Source organism: Penicillium antarcticum, assembly GCF_028974205.1.
Source record: "Penicillium antarcticum strain IBT 31339 chromosome Unknown utg000003l_segment0_segment0, whole genome shotgun sequence".
In the NCBI taxonomy this organism is placed as follows: Eukaryota; Fungi; Ascomycota; class Eurotiomycetes; order Eurotiales; family Aspergillaceae; genus Penicillium; species Penicillium antarcticum.
Window position 1 is genome coordinate 1,688,902 of NW_026695301.1, and position 15,616 is coordinate 1,704,517.

Genomic DNA, 15,616 nt, shown 5'->3' on the forward strand with positions numbered 1-15,616 from the left:
AATGTGTCTTCATGCTTCCGGAGGTTTGCATATACAAAACCTAAGACGAAGGCGGTGGCGGGTTCTGCCTGGCACCCAAACTATTAATTTTTCCCCCCTCATCGCCGCTCTGATCAACAAACACTCCCAATTTTCTTCCTGTATTCCACTCTTACCTACGTGGAACTCAGCCATCTCGTCCCTCTTTCATCTTTTTAACCGAATTTCTGGAACCCTTCAGTCACCATGTCTGACGTCGCTGAGACTAAGCCCGACCCCACCACCGCCGCTCCTGAGGACAAGAAGCCCGAGGAGACTACCACCGGCGAGGGTGAGAAGTCCGTCACCGAGGCTGCTACCGAGACCGCAAAGGAGGCAGCCGACACTGCCAAGGATGCCGCTGTGAAGACCACTGACAGCGTGTTCTCCATGTTCGGTGGCGGCCCCAAGAAGGAGAAGAAGGAAGAGGTCGACGATGCCGATGAGCCCTCTGGCTCTTCCAAGGCCAAGAAGGCCGAGGACGAGGTGAGTGTGATGTACCTGAGATACTAGTATGGCTGGATTATTGCTGGACGCGTACACGATGGGAGCGGGGTTTCTGTGCCCCTTTCCCCAGATAGTGGGGTCGTCGCAGCCATGCCATACCATACCAGTGATGCTTAATTTTCGCCGCGCTTGTGCTAATGTCGGTATTTCTATGTAGGAGGAGACTGTCGAGGAGTCCCCTGATGTCCACTTTGAGCCCGTGATCCACCTTACCGAGAAGGTCGAGACCAAGACCAACGAGGAGCTTGAGGAGCAGGCCTTCAAGATGCGCGCCAAGCTCTTCAAGTTCGACCGCGAGTCTAAGGAGTGGAAGGAGCGTGGTACCGGTGACGTCCGTCTGCTCAAGCACAAGGAGAACCACAAGACCCGTCTCGTCATGCGCCGTGACAAGACCTTGAAGGTCTGCGCCAACCACTACAGTGAGTCTATCTGCAAGTGGATATTTGCGAGTTGCAGCTAACACATGCTACCAGTCGTCCCCGACATGAAGCTCAGTGCCAACGTCGGCAGTGACCGCAGCTGGGTCTGGAATGCCGCCGCCGATGTCTCCGAGGGTGAGCCCGAAGCTCAGACCCTGGCCATCCGTTTCGCCAACAGCGAGAGTGAGTGAATCGTCTTCGATCTGGAACGAGCCATTCTAACCGTTTTTAGACGCCAATGCCTTCAAGGAGGCCTTCGAGAAGGCCCAGCAGGAGAACGAGAAGCTCTTCGCCGCTCAGGAGTAAACGGCTCCCTTTTTCATTGCTGATTTCTCGAGAAAGTGTAGAGACACACAACCATTCTGCACTGGGCATGCATGACCTTTGTCTGTATGCAACGTTCAGGAGCTTGCTCTCGAAAAAAACAACTCCCCCATTCTCGCCCCCTTTCAAATCGTTTCAACCGTCACCCCATCCCTTTCAATTCCATTCCAATAAACCCCCGATCCCTACGACGCGACGAGGCGAGGCAGCAGTTATGAAGATGCTCCTCGCATGCTACCGTGAGCCATGCAGTCTACGAAATGGAGGGCAGTTCCCTGACATCGGTGGTTCGCAGTTAAGCAGTAGATAGACATCTCCCCATCGAATATACACCCTGCACATCACCATACCCTGATATAAGTAATTTACGACTTACCATTTGCCCATGCGCCGTGATAAACAGTACTTCAATGAATGTGCAAGTAGCCCAGTTGCACAGGTGTAGGGAACGCAAGAACCTTCAATTCCTTTCGGTTGAACGGACTGCTCTGGTCTGAATCCGGATTCGGCTTTGCGATGTGAGGTTGAGATCCGGATGACCATTTATCCTTCGTGGTTCACGGACTGTAACCATACTATATAGACCATGGTGTAAACGGAAGTATAGGCTGTAGTAAGGAACACCGCACATACAGAACACTTTTATAGCCGTCTCATGTATATAAAAATGTACTGGTGCTGGTGCCTCTCTCAAGGAACCACAAGATCCATCTTTCGGATGTTTCAGATCGAAAATGACGATAGTTCGTAAATTCGCATATTCGTACACCGTGGATCTTGCGACATAGATGCAGTGAATACAATGTATGAACGTATATCAATGTCAATTTGGGACGGCGTGAATAGTGTCGAGTTCATAGAAATGGGGAGACAAACATGGACCCTCGCCGACTTCACCTACACGTTTCCCCTCCAATCTGCAACAACCACCACGAATCCATTGGCGTCTATATATTAGAGCCACCGCCTAGTTGACTCGAAGACGTTCATTCTGCCCTACTTTGCACGCCCAAAATATTTGCTCCGGCACTCGCGCGTGGAGACCGACACTAACCCGCGCAAACTGTTCTCCGACAGTTACATCCTTGCAACGTCTTTCACCCGAAGATCTAGATTAGAATCTGAAAGCCGAGTCGCTTTCACTTTTGCTTCCAAAAATGCCTGACGTGAGTCACTCCCCCTTCCTCAGCGAAGTGACTACAGGACTGGGATTGTCACCGCGAGCTCTGCTTGCAGGGCTCACACCGTTGCCTCTGGAAACCTCCCAGCTTTGGCCCAATCGAGCTCTAGCTAACTCATTCATCGATGCATTAGGTCAAGCGCACCGTTCGTCTCATCACTGAGCAGCACATCATGTACATGGCCTCCCCTCCCTTCCTGCCCCGACCACGCGCGCCTTCCCACGCTTCGCTCTCTAGTCTTGGGGGCTCTGCTCCTGGGCCTCATGACAAACGAACATGAAAAGGCAATGCGCGCATGAACGGACACCACCGTCCTCCATCTCCGTTGCCTAAAAATCGCCTTCCTCCACCTCCACCTCCACCTCCGCCTACGAACACCTACACATACAAAGCATCTAGTCAAAGCACCAGCTAACGTGGGTCTTCCCTCTCGATAGTGACAAGCCATCGGAGGTCGAGGGCTTTCCGCAGCGTTCGTGGCACATTGAGGTCTGGCTCGTCAACGACAAGGGCGAGCTGGTTCCGGCCACTGTCTTCGACAAGGTGACCTTCCACCTGCACCCAAGTTTCGGCGAACGCGCAACCCAGAGTACGTTATAATCCTAATTGACCAGCTGCGCAGTTGGCTGTGCTTTGCCTATGATGCCCAACGGCGAAGCAGTCTATCGATTTGTGCTTGCAGGATCATATGCTGACGCCCTCACCTTTTACTTCAATAGCCTTTAGAAACCCTCCTTTCCGTATTGCCGAGGAAGGATGGGGTGAATTCGACATGTCCATCGAGCTCACCGCTGACAAGTCTTATACCATTGCCCATGACCTGAACTTCGCCCAGACCCGCTACGAATCCAAGCATGTTATAGTGAGTATCAGTCTATATCAGAATGGAGATACGGTTAGAAAAGTATTGTGCTCTGACCCGTGACAATTTGTTTGATATAGACTTTCAAGAACCCCAAGCCGCCTCTGATGGCCGTTCTCCGCGAGTCGGGACCTGTCCCCGGCGACGAGAACGGAGTGAAGTCGAAGCGTCCTCTTGCTGGTGAGGAGAGCGCCAAGAAGAAGCGCAGCCGCACGGAAAAGAATGTAAGTTTGCCCAGACTGCGTTGTGCTTGGCTGTGAGGCTGACCAGTATCACCAGGTCGATATGGACAAGCTTGCCGAGGGACTCCAGAAGCTCAATGAGGATGATCTCCTGCAGGTTGTGCAGATGGTGCATGACCACAAGGCTGCAGATTCATACACAAAGAACGACGTTGAGCGTAAGTGAACCCCGTGAACTTGACGAAAAGTCACTTTTCTTCGTCTACTTCCTAAATGACCTCCTGCTCACAATCTTTGTACAGTCGGAGAATTCCATGTCGACCTCTATACCCTCCCAGACGCACTGATCAAGATGCTTTGGGATTTCACAGCGGAGCGCGGAGCCCTCTAAGGGCCTAACATCGAGCCAAGAGGAAAAGAAGGACAGGACGTAATCAGGAGGGGGTGAACAATTCGATTCTTCTCCTGTTTCTTCTTTTGCCTACACCCTTCTTCATCTGTTTGTCTCGTCTCTCCACTGTGTCTATACGACACGATATGTCCCGTCCCGTTTTTTATTAGTTCGCATGCTTCTTTCTATCCCTTGTTCTTCTCTTTCTTTCGTTTTCTTGTCTTTTGACACGCACACCCCGGGGAGTTAGCGGACCGTCGAAGGAAATTGGATGGCTCTCTTTGTTCTCTTTTTCTTTCTGCTTCTTGCCTCTGCTTGGACTTTTCTGCTGCTCGCTGGATAGTATGGATCTGATACCAATCTTGATAACACTTGATCTCCGCTACGTTTCTTTGTGAGAAGTTGGGATCTGAGTATGCTTGTATGGAGCCTAGAAGGGATAAAAATCATTCCCTCCCCAAATCAACACGGTGGAGGTAGGATATGTCTTCCACATCTTTGGATCCCTGGCTACTAGACTGGATCGAAGTCAATCAAGGTATGTGAGTAGAGATGCTACATTACCAGGGTAGAAGAATAGAATAACTGAATAGGAAAGACTTCGTTTCAGAAATGACAAACATGGGATATCTAAACCAACAACAAATCGAGTCCAGCCCCGAGCAGTAACAGTAACAGTAACAAAGTAAGCTAAAAGTATCAGACAAGGAAGAAGAGAAAGCAGAAGCAGCCATGTCCCATGTCCAATGCGACATAATAGTATCCAGACCATCGGCCAACCGAGTCCACCCCTTCTAGTGATCAACGCCGACATCAAGACCCACGTTTCTTTTTTTTTTTTTTTTTTACTATGCAGCTAGTGCATCTAGTGCAACTAGTGTATCCATCAAGGATGTGAGACAAAGAGGAGATAGAGAGATAGAGAGAGACAGGGGGGGGTGAAAGAGGCGTGTAGGGAGAGCGAGCAAAAGATGAAAAGGAGATGAGAGAGAAAAAAACAAGACCGGTCCTGCAAAAAAGACCACCCGGACAGCCATGGCGCCTCGTTACCACGCAGTCAAAGAGTGGTGACTAGAATAAAGAGAAAGAGAGATCATAGCACGCGGTTTCTGGAACATGTCAGTATAGTGTATTTGGAATGGGATGGGATCAACAATGAACATACAGCTTCAGGAGGTCTTCAAGACTATCAGCACTGCAGCTCCGGCCACGCGGGATACTGCGCAGGACATCGACAATGGTAGCGAAGACGTCGCCACCGCGGTAGGCTAGGATAGCAGGGGCTTTGATGTGATCCATCTCAGCGATATCCTGGTGCAACTTGACGAAACGGGTAGTGGGTTGCCTGCGGGCGATAGTAACGAGGCATTCTTCAACGATGGCGCTGTCATCCGACTGAACAAAACAGTTAGCATAGTCCGCCAAAGTCAATCCAAATGTGATAGATCACAGCCTCCTCCTTTCCCCACGTGTACGATACCGTAGAGTAGACCCGAGGCTCGGGAACAATAACGCAGAAACATACCTGATGATCATAAATGCAAACAACAACTACAGTCTCCGATGTGACCTTCTCAATAGCATCAAGATACCCGACAGCATCAACATTCTCAACCGACCCAAAGCGCCGCCCACGAGGACTCAATCTCCGATGTCCACGGCCCTGCAGCTCCTGCATCCGTGACTGCCTCCACTTCCTCAAGAACCGCGCCTCATCGTCATCATCACTAGCCGAACCGGACTCGGCATGCGGCGAGTCATCACGCGTCTTCGCAGCGAACGAAGCCCCGTTACCATCAAAGCCCGCAGCATTAAGCAGCGTCCGACGGAAAGACTTCTTCCTTGCGCGCTCGAATGCCTGCGCATCGGCAATGACACCCTTCGGCCCGGTGTTCGCATCGTAGACCGTATTGGGTACTTGGTAGTTCGCCGTGCGGGACGAGACCATGTTGTCGTCTGAGAGATCGTCCTCGTCGGAGGAGTCGTGGATTGTGCGGTTGCGGAGGTTTTTGCGGCTGCTTTCCTCGTCTGAGTAGAGGGCTTCGTCTGAGTCCGAGTTATGGTGGTCTTCGGGGTGGGTAGCGAAGCGGGAATGGTTGCTGTTCACCAGCTGGTTGAATTCGTCCTGGGCGGACATGGCGAATGCGAGGGATATGGGATGGATTTAAACCTGGGGTGCTGAGTCTGGAGTTACAAGGATGTGTGAACGGGTTCCCCCTGAAACGGAGATGGGGCTGTGGTAGGCAGAGATCGTCATGAAACGGGCAGCCCCTTTTTGCGTTTCAGACTCCCGAACACCCGAAGAATGTTCTTTCTTTCTTTATTTATAGTGTGGCTGTGTTCTGTTGATATGTACATTCTACACAATAGCTGATTCCTCGAAAATACTACCATTCAACAATAAGGTAGTATCGTAAGTATAAAGTATAGCATCGACAATCCCAAGCCTCACGTTTCAGCAGCACACCCTCGGCGGCAACAAGCCGAACGTATCCGTCGATCAAACTCGTATTCAACGTATAGATGCCAATCAATCCCAATGCAGCAAACGGTCTAGAGAGATCCTTCGCTTCCTCACGCGGCACTTTTCCGAAATAGCAGTGCCCCTAGGATGATCTATCTTCTCCACGTTGACGTGCACCAAGTTTCCCACTTCTAGAATAGGGTGTATGGTACGGCACGGCCAGTGTCCGACGTGCCGAGCGAATTGGCGTCTAGCCTGTTGGCTATTGGCAGAGCGCCGGCGGTGATGCTGTTTTGAGGAGACGCCGTTTCAGTCCCCATTCTCTTGTGCTGATCTGTTGCTGTGGGGCTTGATTGGTTTTGATCTTTCAGGATTTGAGATTGGTTGACTGTGTTTACAGGCTGGGTACGGGCAGGGACTGGTTCGAGGGGGTTTGCTTGTTGTTTTTAGGTTATAGTTCCAGTCTGATACTTGGAACCACGGAGTAAGTTGTAGGGCAGGACGTTCGTATACTTCGTATAGAAGGGGTTCGTGGCTATAGTCTCGCTCTACACTTTCAGATGTCTGGTTGACTTCTTAGATTTCCTGGTTGTTTCCGTTCCCACTTCTATTAATACTAATACTAATACCAGTGTCTCTCCCGGTTCTTCCAGGATGCGGGATATTATCCTCCTTAGAATTTGTCCTCGACGTGTTCATGGGGACTCTGACGTACTTTGTTTCATGTTCCACTCCGATTCAAGTCTCTATTCAAGGGTCATCTTTCTTCGGCATGTGAGCTATCTCATGTTAGCCGAGAAGAGTGGTAAGTCATATCACTCACGTGGAGATGCTGTTGCGAGTTCATATTTAAGTCTCCAGAGTTGATCCGTGGTTAATGTTGTTTCTCTGTTTGTGAGACGGGACTGTGTGTTTTCAACTGTTGCCTTTGTGTTGGCAAAGGGGGGCGGGAGGGGGCTTGTTCAGGTGGTAGGTTGTTTGATGTGTTCATGGTTGAGGTCTATACTTCTAACTTCCCGTGACTATGCACGTGTTAGGGTTGTGAGTCTACGTGTACAATTTTCCACTTGGCCTCACATGACTGACACTCAATGGACAGACACAAACCCATACTACAACTCTCTACTCTGTTATGTACGGTCTACTGTCCAACCGAAGATCAAGACCGTGTATGCATGCCCGATCTGATGCTCACGCCACGCTCGCAAACCAAAGCCAGACAGAAACATGCTGCATACCATCACCTCCCGTCGGGAAAGAAGCAAAAAAAGTGAACTAATGGAAATTGGAGCTGCTCGAACCATAAAGAAAATCCGACACCGACGAATCCCAGAGACAAGAGATTCCAACGCAAGAGACAGTAAGTACAGCAAACTCTTTCTTTACGAGGGATAAAACAGAGGGAAAAATAAGGGGGGGGGGGGGGGGGGTGAATAAGGTTAAAAAAGAAATGGGAAAGGAGAAGGGAAGGGAATCGACACAGGCAGATCAGCGACAAATGGCCAAAATCCAGCAACCAGGTCCTCCTTTGCCTTCGCCAAGAGAATACATGCCGAGACCGATGAGGCAACCCAGAACAAGAAGAGAATAAAAGGTGAACCGAAGGGGGGATAGAGAAATTCAAGAAAAAGAAGGGGGAAAGGGCATCGAGAAATCGAGAAATCGAGAAACCAGGTCACGGAAGCATCAGACACCATCTCACTGTACAACCGGCAGCCCAGCTCGCGCTCTCGTCATATCCAAACAAATATTGTGTCATCGCTATCGTTTGTTCGCCCGGGACAGGTTCCGAAGGCGCCTCCACCTCTTCCGTATCGCAACCGATGTCTGCGCCGAGCGTGTGGGTGTCCCAAGGGAGTCCCCAATTGATTATTATCGTATGGCGACATTCGAGCCATCAAGTAAAAAGTCGAAGAATAGCATTGCAGAATGATCGACACGGGGTATCTTGCGTTTTGTTTTTGGTTTACCAGGCCCAAACCTTGAGCTGTAGAGAGGAGGATGGTTAGCGGTAATTCATATCATTCTTGAGTAATGGCAGATGAAACTTACGAGGGAGTCCCAAGATCCAGTGCACAGGCTGATGCCGTCATTGCTGACGCCGAGGCAGCTCACACGGTTGTCGTGGCCGCTCAAGGAACCAACCTTATCACCGCGCAGAACATCCCATACCTAAATTCACATCAGCGAGATTCATTGAACAACTCGAAACCAACATACCTTGCACTCGAAATCGTCGTACCCTGCGAAGAGTAATCGGCCAGAGACGGAGAAGGCAACAGAGGTAATACCGCACAGGACTTGGTCGCTCTGTGGGGGGAAAGAAAAACAAATTAGTTTCCGTCCAATTGAATCCGTAATTTAGTAGCAAATGATTACCTGGTAGATGTTAAGCTCGCGGTCGGCACGAATATCGAACAGGCGGCAAGAAGTGTCGTCAGAACCGGTACCAAAGGCGTTACCATCGGGGAAGAACTGAATAGCGTTGATGTCGGACTCGTGACCAGCGAAAGTCTGAACGGCCTTGCCGGTACGGATATCCCACAATTTAGCGAAAGCGTCACAAGCACCGGAAACAAAGATATTCTGGTTTGTTGGGTTGATACTGATCGACATCACATCACCGAGGTGGTCGGCGAACTCGGTCACCTTGGATCCGGTCTCGATATCCCACAGCATACAGGTCATATCACCAGACGAGGTAATGATGCGGCGGTCGTTGATGAAGCGACAGCAGGAGAGGTATCCCGAGTGTCCGGACAGCTCGCGCGCGACACGGGTCGGGCCCTCGCGCGAGGACAGGTTGTAGATAGAACAGATGTTGTCAAGACCACCGCACGCTACGTAGTTGCCGCTCGGGGCGTAGGCACAGGTCATGACCCACGAGGAGCGGAGGGGAATCGCATGGACCTTGTTTGTGGTGTAGGCGTCCCAAATGATGAGCTTTCCGTCCTGCGAGGCGGAAACGAGGTGGCGGCGGTCGGTCGACCAGTGCATGGCGTAAATCTTAGCGAGATGGCCCTTCAGCGTCCGTCGGGGCTTCATGCCAATTCGTGGTAGGGCATCAGTCTGGTCCTGCGCGACTTGGCGGACTGGAACGGGGGGTGAAAAGGTCAGTCATGATTCATCAATCCCGCGATGAGCAGACTGCCTGTCTCATCCTGAGTACAACAGTAGATAGGGGGACATACGGGAAGTGTCTGCCAACTCATCCTTTCTGCGCTTGATCTTGTCCTTCAAGCCCTCGGCTTCGCGCCTGGCCGCGGTGATCTTGGCCTGCATTTGTTCGCCGCTCATATCGGCCATTTTATCGGTTCGCCCAGGAAGTACAATTGGAAGTGAAGCCGAGAGGAGGAGGAAAGAAAAAGAGAGAGAAGAGCCTCAGGCTTGGATCATAATACGGGGGGGGGGGGGGAAGGAATGGGAGAGGAACAGGGGGTGAGAGAGAGAGGAGGCGTATTACCGGCTAGTGGTAATCGATGACATCGGTACCATTTATCAGCCTACTTTTACTGCAAAATTGGAAGTAAATAGGTACATTAATTTGGCTATTGACATTGATCTCTGTTCTACTGTTCTATTCTATCTAGTCTTCGATTCCATGTTGGTGTTCTTTGTTCAAAGTGGCCACCCTGGACCAATACACTTTCAATACAAGTACTCTGTACAAAGTACAGTCTAGGTACCTGAGCGTTTTAGTTCTTTCTGTTGATATCAGAACTGAAGCTGACAGTACATGGGTACCTATCTACATGTAATGTATCTGATGTACAATATACATGGAGATGTAGTATTGTATTAGGGGCTCAGGGGTGGGAGCCACTCCGGAAAAAAACACACACCAATAAGACATCTCCTGATAGTTCTGAACAGGAATGGGAAATTGTGGGATCGGCTTTGGTGCTAAGGTCACTAGTCCCGAAGACTCGGACATTGTAAGCATTTTACAACCGCCGCGCCTCTCTCGCGGCTATCAGTTTCTTTCTCCCTTGCGTCAATTCATCCAATTCTGACGGAGATTGGACTACGTCCGGAAGTAGAGTGTGCATATACTAGTCTAGTGGGACTACAAGCATACAATTCCTTATAAGCTTGAATACTTCTATGCAGAAGACAATACGGGCATGTATCGTAAGCGCATTTCATCTAAATTGGGTTTTTGCAGTCTCCACCACGCCCATTCTCGGCTTTAGTTGCTCCTTCTTCATCTCATACTTTACAGACTACGTCCACTAACTTCATACTCTATACATATTCACACAATAAATGTACACACAATGGCAGAGAAACTGTTCATTACATGTCTCCGCTTGACACTCCGCCAATATCCCCGCTCTGGATCTGCACGGAACCCCGTGCAAATCCTCATTTACGGACCTACAGGGGACCTACAGTATAGGAGAGTCATGAACTGAAACCAATGCGTAGAGCTCGGGGATAATCTCGCTTGCCAGAACCCATTGGACCAGAAGAGCGCTGACCTGTCGGTCCAACATGGATCTGGCTGTATGCACAGTCATGATTCAAACCCTCGGCCCCGGGAGGCGCAACCAGTTCAGCCCGGAGCCGCAAGGCAGCTATCAAACTGAGATCATCGCGAGGTCAGTGGTTTTTTTCCCACCCCGGAGAATCGCAGCACTTCTAATCTCGGATATCAAGAGGGATAATACCACCAATGGCAGTCCGACTGTCTCATCCTGGTCCTTGTTCGAAGCAAGGAACCTAAAAACAAAACAAAGATATCGGGGTACAAGAGATTGTCTTCCTATCTGCGTTACCATATCCACGCCTTCGGTCTCAGGAGAGCCAGCCCCTCCAAGACTGGACCAGTTATAGGTTATGCTATAACAGCTCGAGTTCTGGATTGAATCTGATTCAAGGAGGAACTCGTGGAGCTTATTGCAGTATCTATCATAGCTTCAATCTTTCTACTGTGCTCTGCTGATGACGCCTGCAATGAAGTCTGTTGCACGTTTGAATTATATCTCGCAATATCTCGTCATAGTCTGGATAATGCGTCAATTTTCATATAATTTGCATAAGTGTGCAGTCGACCTTCTCTAGGGTATATGGCGTTCCTGGTTGTGGAGATGGTTGGCGATCCGAACTCGATGTATGACGAGTAAATAGGTTTTAAAGAGCATGTCCCAGCGGCGAGGTACAGAGTTCTGTGCACAATATTAATGTCCGCATTGAGACATTTATGTGTATACGGATCTGTTCCTGTGGTCTGACATATTCAATTTCACATCGATGCATTGACACATTGAAAAGCCATTTGTACGGGATATACGATATTGAAAGGCTAGAAAATGCGCCACTTATGCTCCTTGGCAATATGTCCGGTGATAACAAAAGTCAATTTAATCCATCTGGAACAGCGAATAATGGCTGATCCCGCAGGAGTTATATTGCACTATTAATTCTGATATTGATATAAGACTTGCAACCCCTGCTACAGCATACTAATGCAGAGAATCATTATTTAGTATGTTGCATAGAATAACCCACCGAAAATAGGCCGAGGGCCCCCTTTTCAAAAAGGAATTATGATATGCATAAGTGGACCTCACCGCACAGTTCACACAAAGGCTATTGTCGCGATCGAAGACCAAAGTCGACAATAAGCCGAGAACTAGCCGTTACCGATCCTGAAGTTTGAGAACGGAGCTCGGCACGAAATAAGATGGGACCGTTAGAAGTGAGCTAGAGGTAATCAACGTTGGGCTAGAACTGCTGATCTTCGGAAAAGGGGTCCCAACCACTACACAAACATGTACAGGTATTATCACTAAGTTGACTGTTTACTCGGTCCTCACTATTAAACAAATATTGAATCCCCGCAAGTGCAAAGGCAGATATGGCCCGGCAGTTCGCAGGTGTTCTAATCTTAGCCCGTCTGTGCGCATTGCAAGCGCGTGTGAACCCTGTCGGAGATGTGATAGAGGTCCTTAGGGGCCAATGCTATTTGGTCTGCGGGGATTTCGGGCTGATCTGACGCCTCTATGTGTTGCTAAGTTTAATTTTCTCGAAATAAACATCCCTGCAGGGCTGATGAAACGGCGTCAATGGAGTATCAGAGTGTGTTCACTGTACTCTGCACTGGTCAACTCCACTTGATATTGGCAGGGCAAGGTCCAAGCTATTCCAGGGTTGTGTCTGTTGTCCTTCGGTTCACTATTGGACGGGGCATTCTGTTATACTCTGTACGAAGTGTGTAGTTTCATACTTGGGGAAATGATAGACGAATACTGCAGCATGCAGCATACATGCAGATACAGCACTTCCGATCCCTTGGTCTCGTGCTCCGGGGCATTTTCAAGTTTACGTCGATAAAATTTAGATGTAACACAACTCATTTCTCTTGTCGATCTATCACTTGGGAGATGAGGCTTGACCGGCTCTTGAGTGTGGGGGACATCCAGTCAGGAGAAATGGCCGAAGTTATTTGAATAGTTCGTAAGAGTCATTGGTGGATGTTGGTCACTGCAGATCTATAGTGGCCTCCGCTCGTGCCGAATGGGGCCTGTCATGATTAATCAGGCGGCGTCATAGTTGTTGATCGCTAAGTCAGAGTATTTGACGTGACAGAATCAAGGATATACTGCCCTGTGACAAGGAACAATTATGCCAGCTGGTATGTTAAGGGATGTGTAATTTACATGGGTGGCAACAGGGTACTCAACCAGGAGTAAACAGAAGGTACGGTCTGTAGAGAATAATAGAAGTTGACAGTACTCTGTAGACAAGAGAAGAGAGAGAAGACTATTAATAATAGAGCAAACAAGACTAAAATAGCCACAGTAAAGTAAAGTAAAGTAAAGTAAGTCAAAAAGTAAAGCAAAGCAAAGTCAGTGGCGGGTATATCGTAATATTAAGGAGGCACCTGACGCTCTCCGCTTTCGCCTTCTTGAAACCTCTTCCTCCCACCACCCACCCCCCCCCCCCAATCGCCATCCCCATCTTTATCGTTAACTCCTGGCCGATTCGCTTCTTCATCTGCATTCTGCCCTTCGTTCCCTTCTTCTTTCATTCAGAGCCTTTGGGAGCCTCTAGCCTCGAACCCTCCCCCTTCTGGGAGTCATCGAATTTTATCGCCAGCGACCTCGTCGGTGATCAATATCCCGTCACTTTTCGAGCGCCTGATGTCTTTGGCTTGACTTTCGATCCAATCAGCGAGGAATCCCTACAGACAGTGGGCATCATCCCATTTGGACAGGGGGCTGAACACAATCCAATCCCACTTCGGACGTCGTCAAGGTCCTCGCCTTTTTGCATCTCTTCGCCCCTGGATGCTATCTCGCATCTTTCGGCTTCACTTGATCTAGCACCTCGTTTTCTCGCCGCGTTTTCTCGTCCGATTTTCACCATGCGAGAAGTCAACTTTAGTATCCCCAATGTGAACAAGGCCTCGGTCAACATCACCACAACCCTCTACGACCGACGTGCCCTTGACTGCACATCCACTCTACCGCTTATCAACTCCCTCAATCACCTTGCCTACCTCACAACTTCCTCCGCCCGGATTCGAGATATCCTCACCGTCGATGGCGGCATCGAGCGACTCGTGTGCATCCTTAAGGAGGGCCGGAGTAAGGATTTGATGGAAATGTGGAAATGGAGCCTCGCTTTCCAGTGTGTCGTCAACATTGGCGTGCGTGGCTCCGAGGGTGTTCGGACTCGGGTTGTGGAAGCCGACATGGTCCCGGTCATTGCCACCATTCTCAGTAATTACATCAAAGTGGTGGACAAGGTTCGATCCCGCAATGGACCATCCGCCGATACCGAAGACAAAGAGAATGAGGAGTCGTCCAAAGATGCCAAATCCAGATCTCACACAGAAACCTCTACTCGATCAACCCGTTCTACCCGTTCCACGCCCGCCTCTGCGGATACCCAGATGGAGTCACACTCCCTGACGGAGTCACATCACTCCCGCCGACAAGCCCCTCCTCCGAGTATCGAAATTCCACAGCCGTTCTATCAAGATAGCCAGCCCACCGACTCCGATGCTATGGATGTGACTACTTCTCCTCCCCGCGCGCCCATGACCTCGCCTCCCGAACGCAGCACCTTTGGCCAGGAGGCGCACAACCACGGACGGTTCCCACGGGCTGGTCATAGCCTGCGGTCGATGCAACCTCTTGCCACCGCCGTTCCCACGATGGATACCGCAGATGGATTTGGCTTGCGTCCTGTACGGGATGCTGAGCGTCTTCCTAGCATGCTTCCTGGTCTTCAGACTGGAATCGTCTCACAACCAGACTCCCCAACCACCCCCAGTGGCTCTCTCCACGCACAATCCCGCAACCTCCAAACAGCCGCCGCCAGACAGCGCCCTTCAATCCGTCAACAGATGTCGGCGTCCGGTGAGTCAGACGACGCCAATGGTGAAGATTCTACCATGGGAGAGGATAGCACCATGGGGCAACCCGCTGAACCCATCGTCGGACTTCCCAATCGGATGGAACTTGACGATGCGGATGAGAATGAGACAACGATGATTGATGACATGTCTACTACCCACGACCTGACAGTGACCGATCCCTCCGAGGAAGGTGGCCAAGAAGTGGAGACTTTTAACATCGCCCATCGTTCTGTCGATGGCAGCATCATTAACAACGAAAACACTCAGGCTAATGGTGGATTGGGTCTTTCTCCCGCGCAAGCCACAAACAACCCTAATTCTCCTACCCTCGCACCCAGCCCTTACGCCTTGTACCTCCGTGACCGAAGTGCACCTGCAACCCAAGGAGTGCTCACAACCATGCCTCGTGACGAGGATGTCCTAATGTCCTTACAGCTCTTGGCCTACGTTTCCAAGTACTGCAACCTCCGCGAATACTTCCAGTCCTCCCATCTGGTTCCGAAGTTGAAGATCGATCGCGAACTCCATCTTTTGGATGAGAACGCTGATCTTTCTTCGCCGGTCGAGTTTGAGGATGAAGAGGAGTACCTGCTACCTGAGGACCTCAACATCTTCCCCCTGGTGGAGAAGTTCACTGTTCGTCATCACTCCAAGGACATGCAGTACTGGGCGTGTGTTGTCATGAGAAACCTCTGCCGTAAGGACGAAGCGAGAGGTGGCATTCGTCAGTGCGCCTACTATAAGTGCGGCAAATGGGAAGTTTTCCAGCGTCAATTCGCCAAGTGTCGGCGCTGCCGTCGCACCAAGTACTGCAGCAAAGACTGCCAGAAATCCGCATGGTTTTACCACCGGCACTGGTGTCACACTACCCCCTGATACGACCCAACGACCTGAAAGGAG

General features: G+C 50.2%; 5 protein-coding genes across 5 annotated transcripts; 3 read left to right on the forward strand and 2 right to left on the reverse strand.

Moving 5' to 3' along the window:
- Positions 1-225: 225 nt before the first annotated feature.
- Positions 226-1,250, forward strand: N7508_003338 (Ran GTPase-binding protein YRB1; the record flags this gene model as incomplete). Its single annotated transcript, XM_058461404.1, has 4 exons — positions 226-504; positions 683-944; positions 999-1,127; positions 1,177-1,250. The coding sequence occupies 4 exons, from the start codon at positions 226-228 to the stop codon at positions 1,248-1,250; spliced, it is 744 nt and encodes a 247-aa protein (XP_058321981.1).
- Positions 1,251-2,425: 1,175 nt separating this feature from the next.
- N7508_003339 (putative transcription initiation factor subunit (TAF30)) lies at positions 2,426-3,884 on the forward strand (the record flags this gene model as incomplete). Its single annotated transcript, XM_058461405.1, has 7 exons — positions 2,426-2,434; positions 2,583-2,623; positions 2,887-3,038; positions 3,169-3,311; positions 3,392-3,535; positions 3,591-3,711; positions 3,796-3,884. 7 exons carry the CDS (start codon positions 2,426-2,428, stop codon positions 3,882-3,884), a joined length of 699 nt encoding a protein of 232 aa, XP_058321982.1.
- Positions 3,885-4,977: 1,093 nt separating this feature from the next.
- On the reverse strand, positions 4,978-6,021 carry N7508_003340 (phosducin family protein; the record flags this gene model as incomplete). Its single annotated transcript, XM_058461406.1, has 3 exons — positions 4,978-4,993; positions 5,050-5,279; positions 5,410-6,021. The coding sequence occupies 3 exons, from the start codon at positions 6,019-6,021 to the stop codon at positions 4,978-4,980; spliced, it is 858 nt and encodes a 285-aa protein (XP_058321983.1).
- A 2,293-nt stretch (positions 6,022-8,314) lies between these two features.
- N7508_003341 (WD40 repeat domain-containing protein) lies at positions 8,315-9,654 on the reverse strand (the record flags this gene model as incomplete). Its single annotated transcript, XM_058461407.1, has 5 exons — positions 8,315-8,335; positions 8,401-8,520; positions 8,569-8,658; positions 8,728-9,440; positions 9,540-9,654. 5 exons carry the CDS (start codon positions 9,652-9,654, stop codon positions 8,315-8,317), a joined length of 1,059 nt encoding a protein of 352 aa, XP_058321984.1.
- A 4,063-nt stretch (positions 9,655-13,717) lies between these two features.
- samB (MYND-type zinc finger protein MUB1) lies at positions 13,718-15,592 on the forward strand (the record flags this gene model as incomplete). The annotated part of the gene is made up of 1 exon (XM_058461408.1): positions 13,718-15,592. One exon carries the CDS (start codon positions 13,718-13,720, stop codon positions 15,590-15,592), a length of 1,875 nt encoding a protein of 624 aa, XP_058321985.1.
- Between the last annotated feature and the right edge of the window lie 24 nt (positions 15,593-15,616).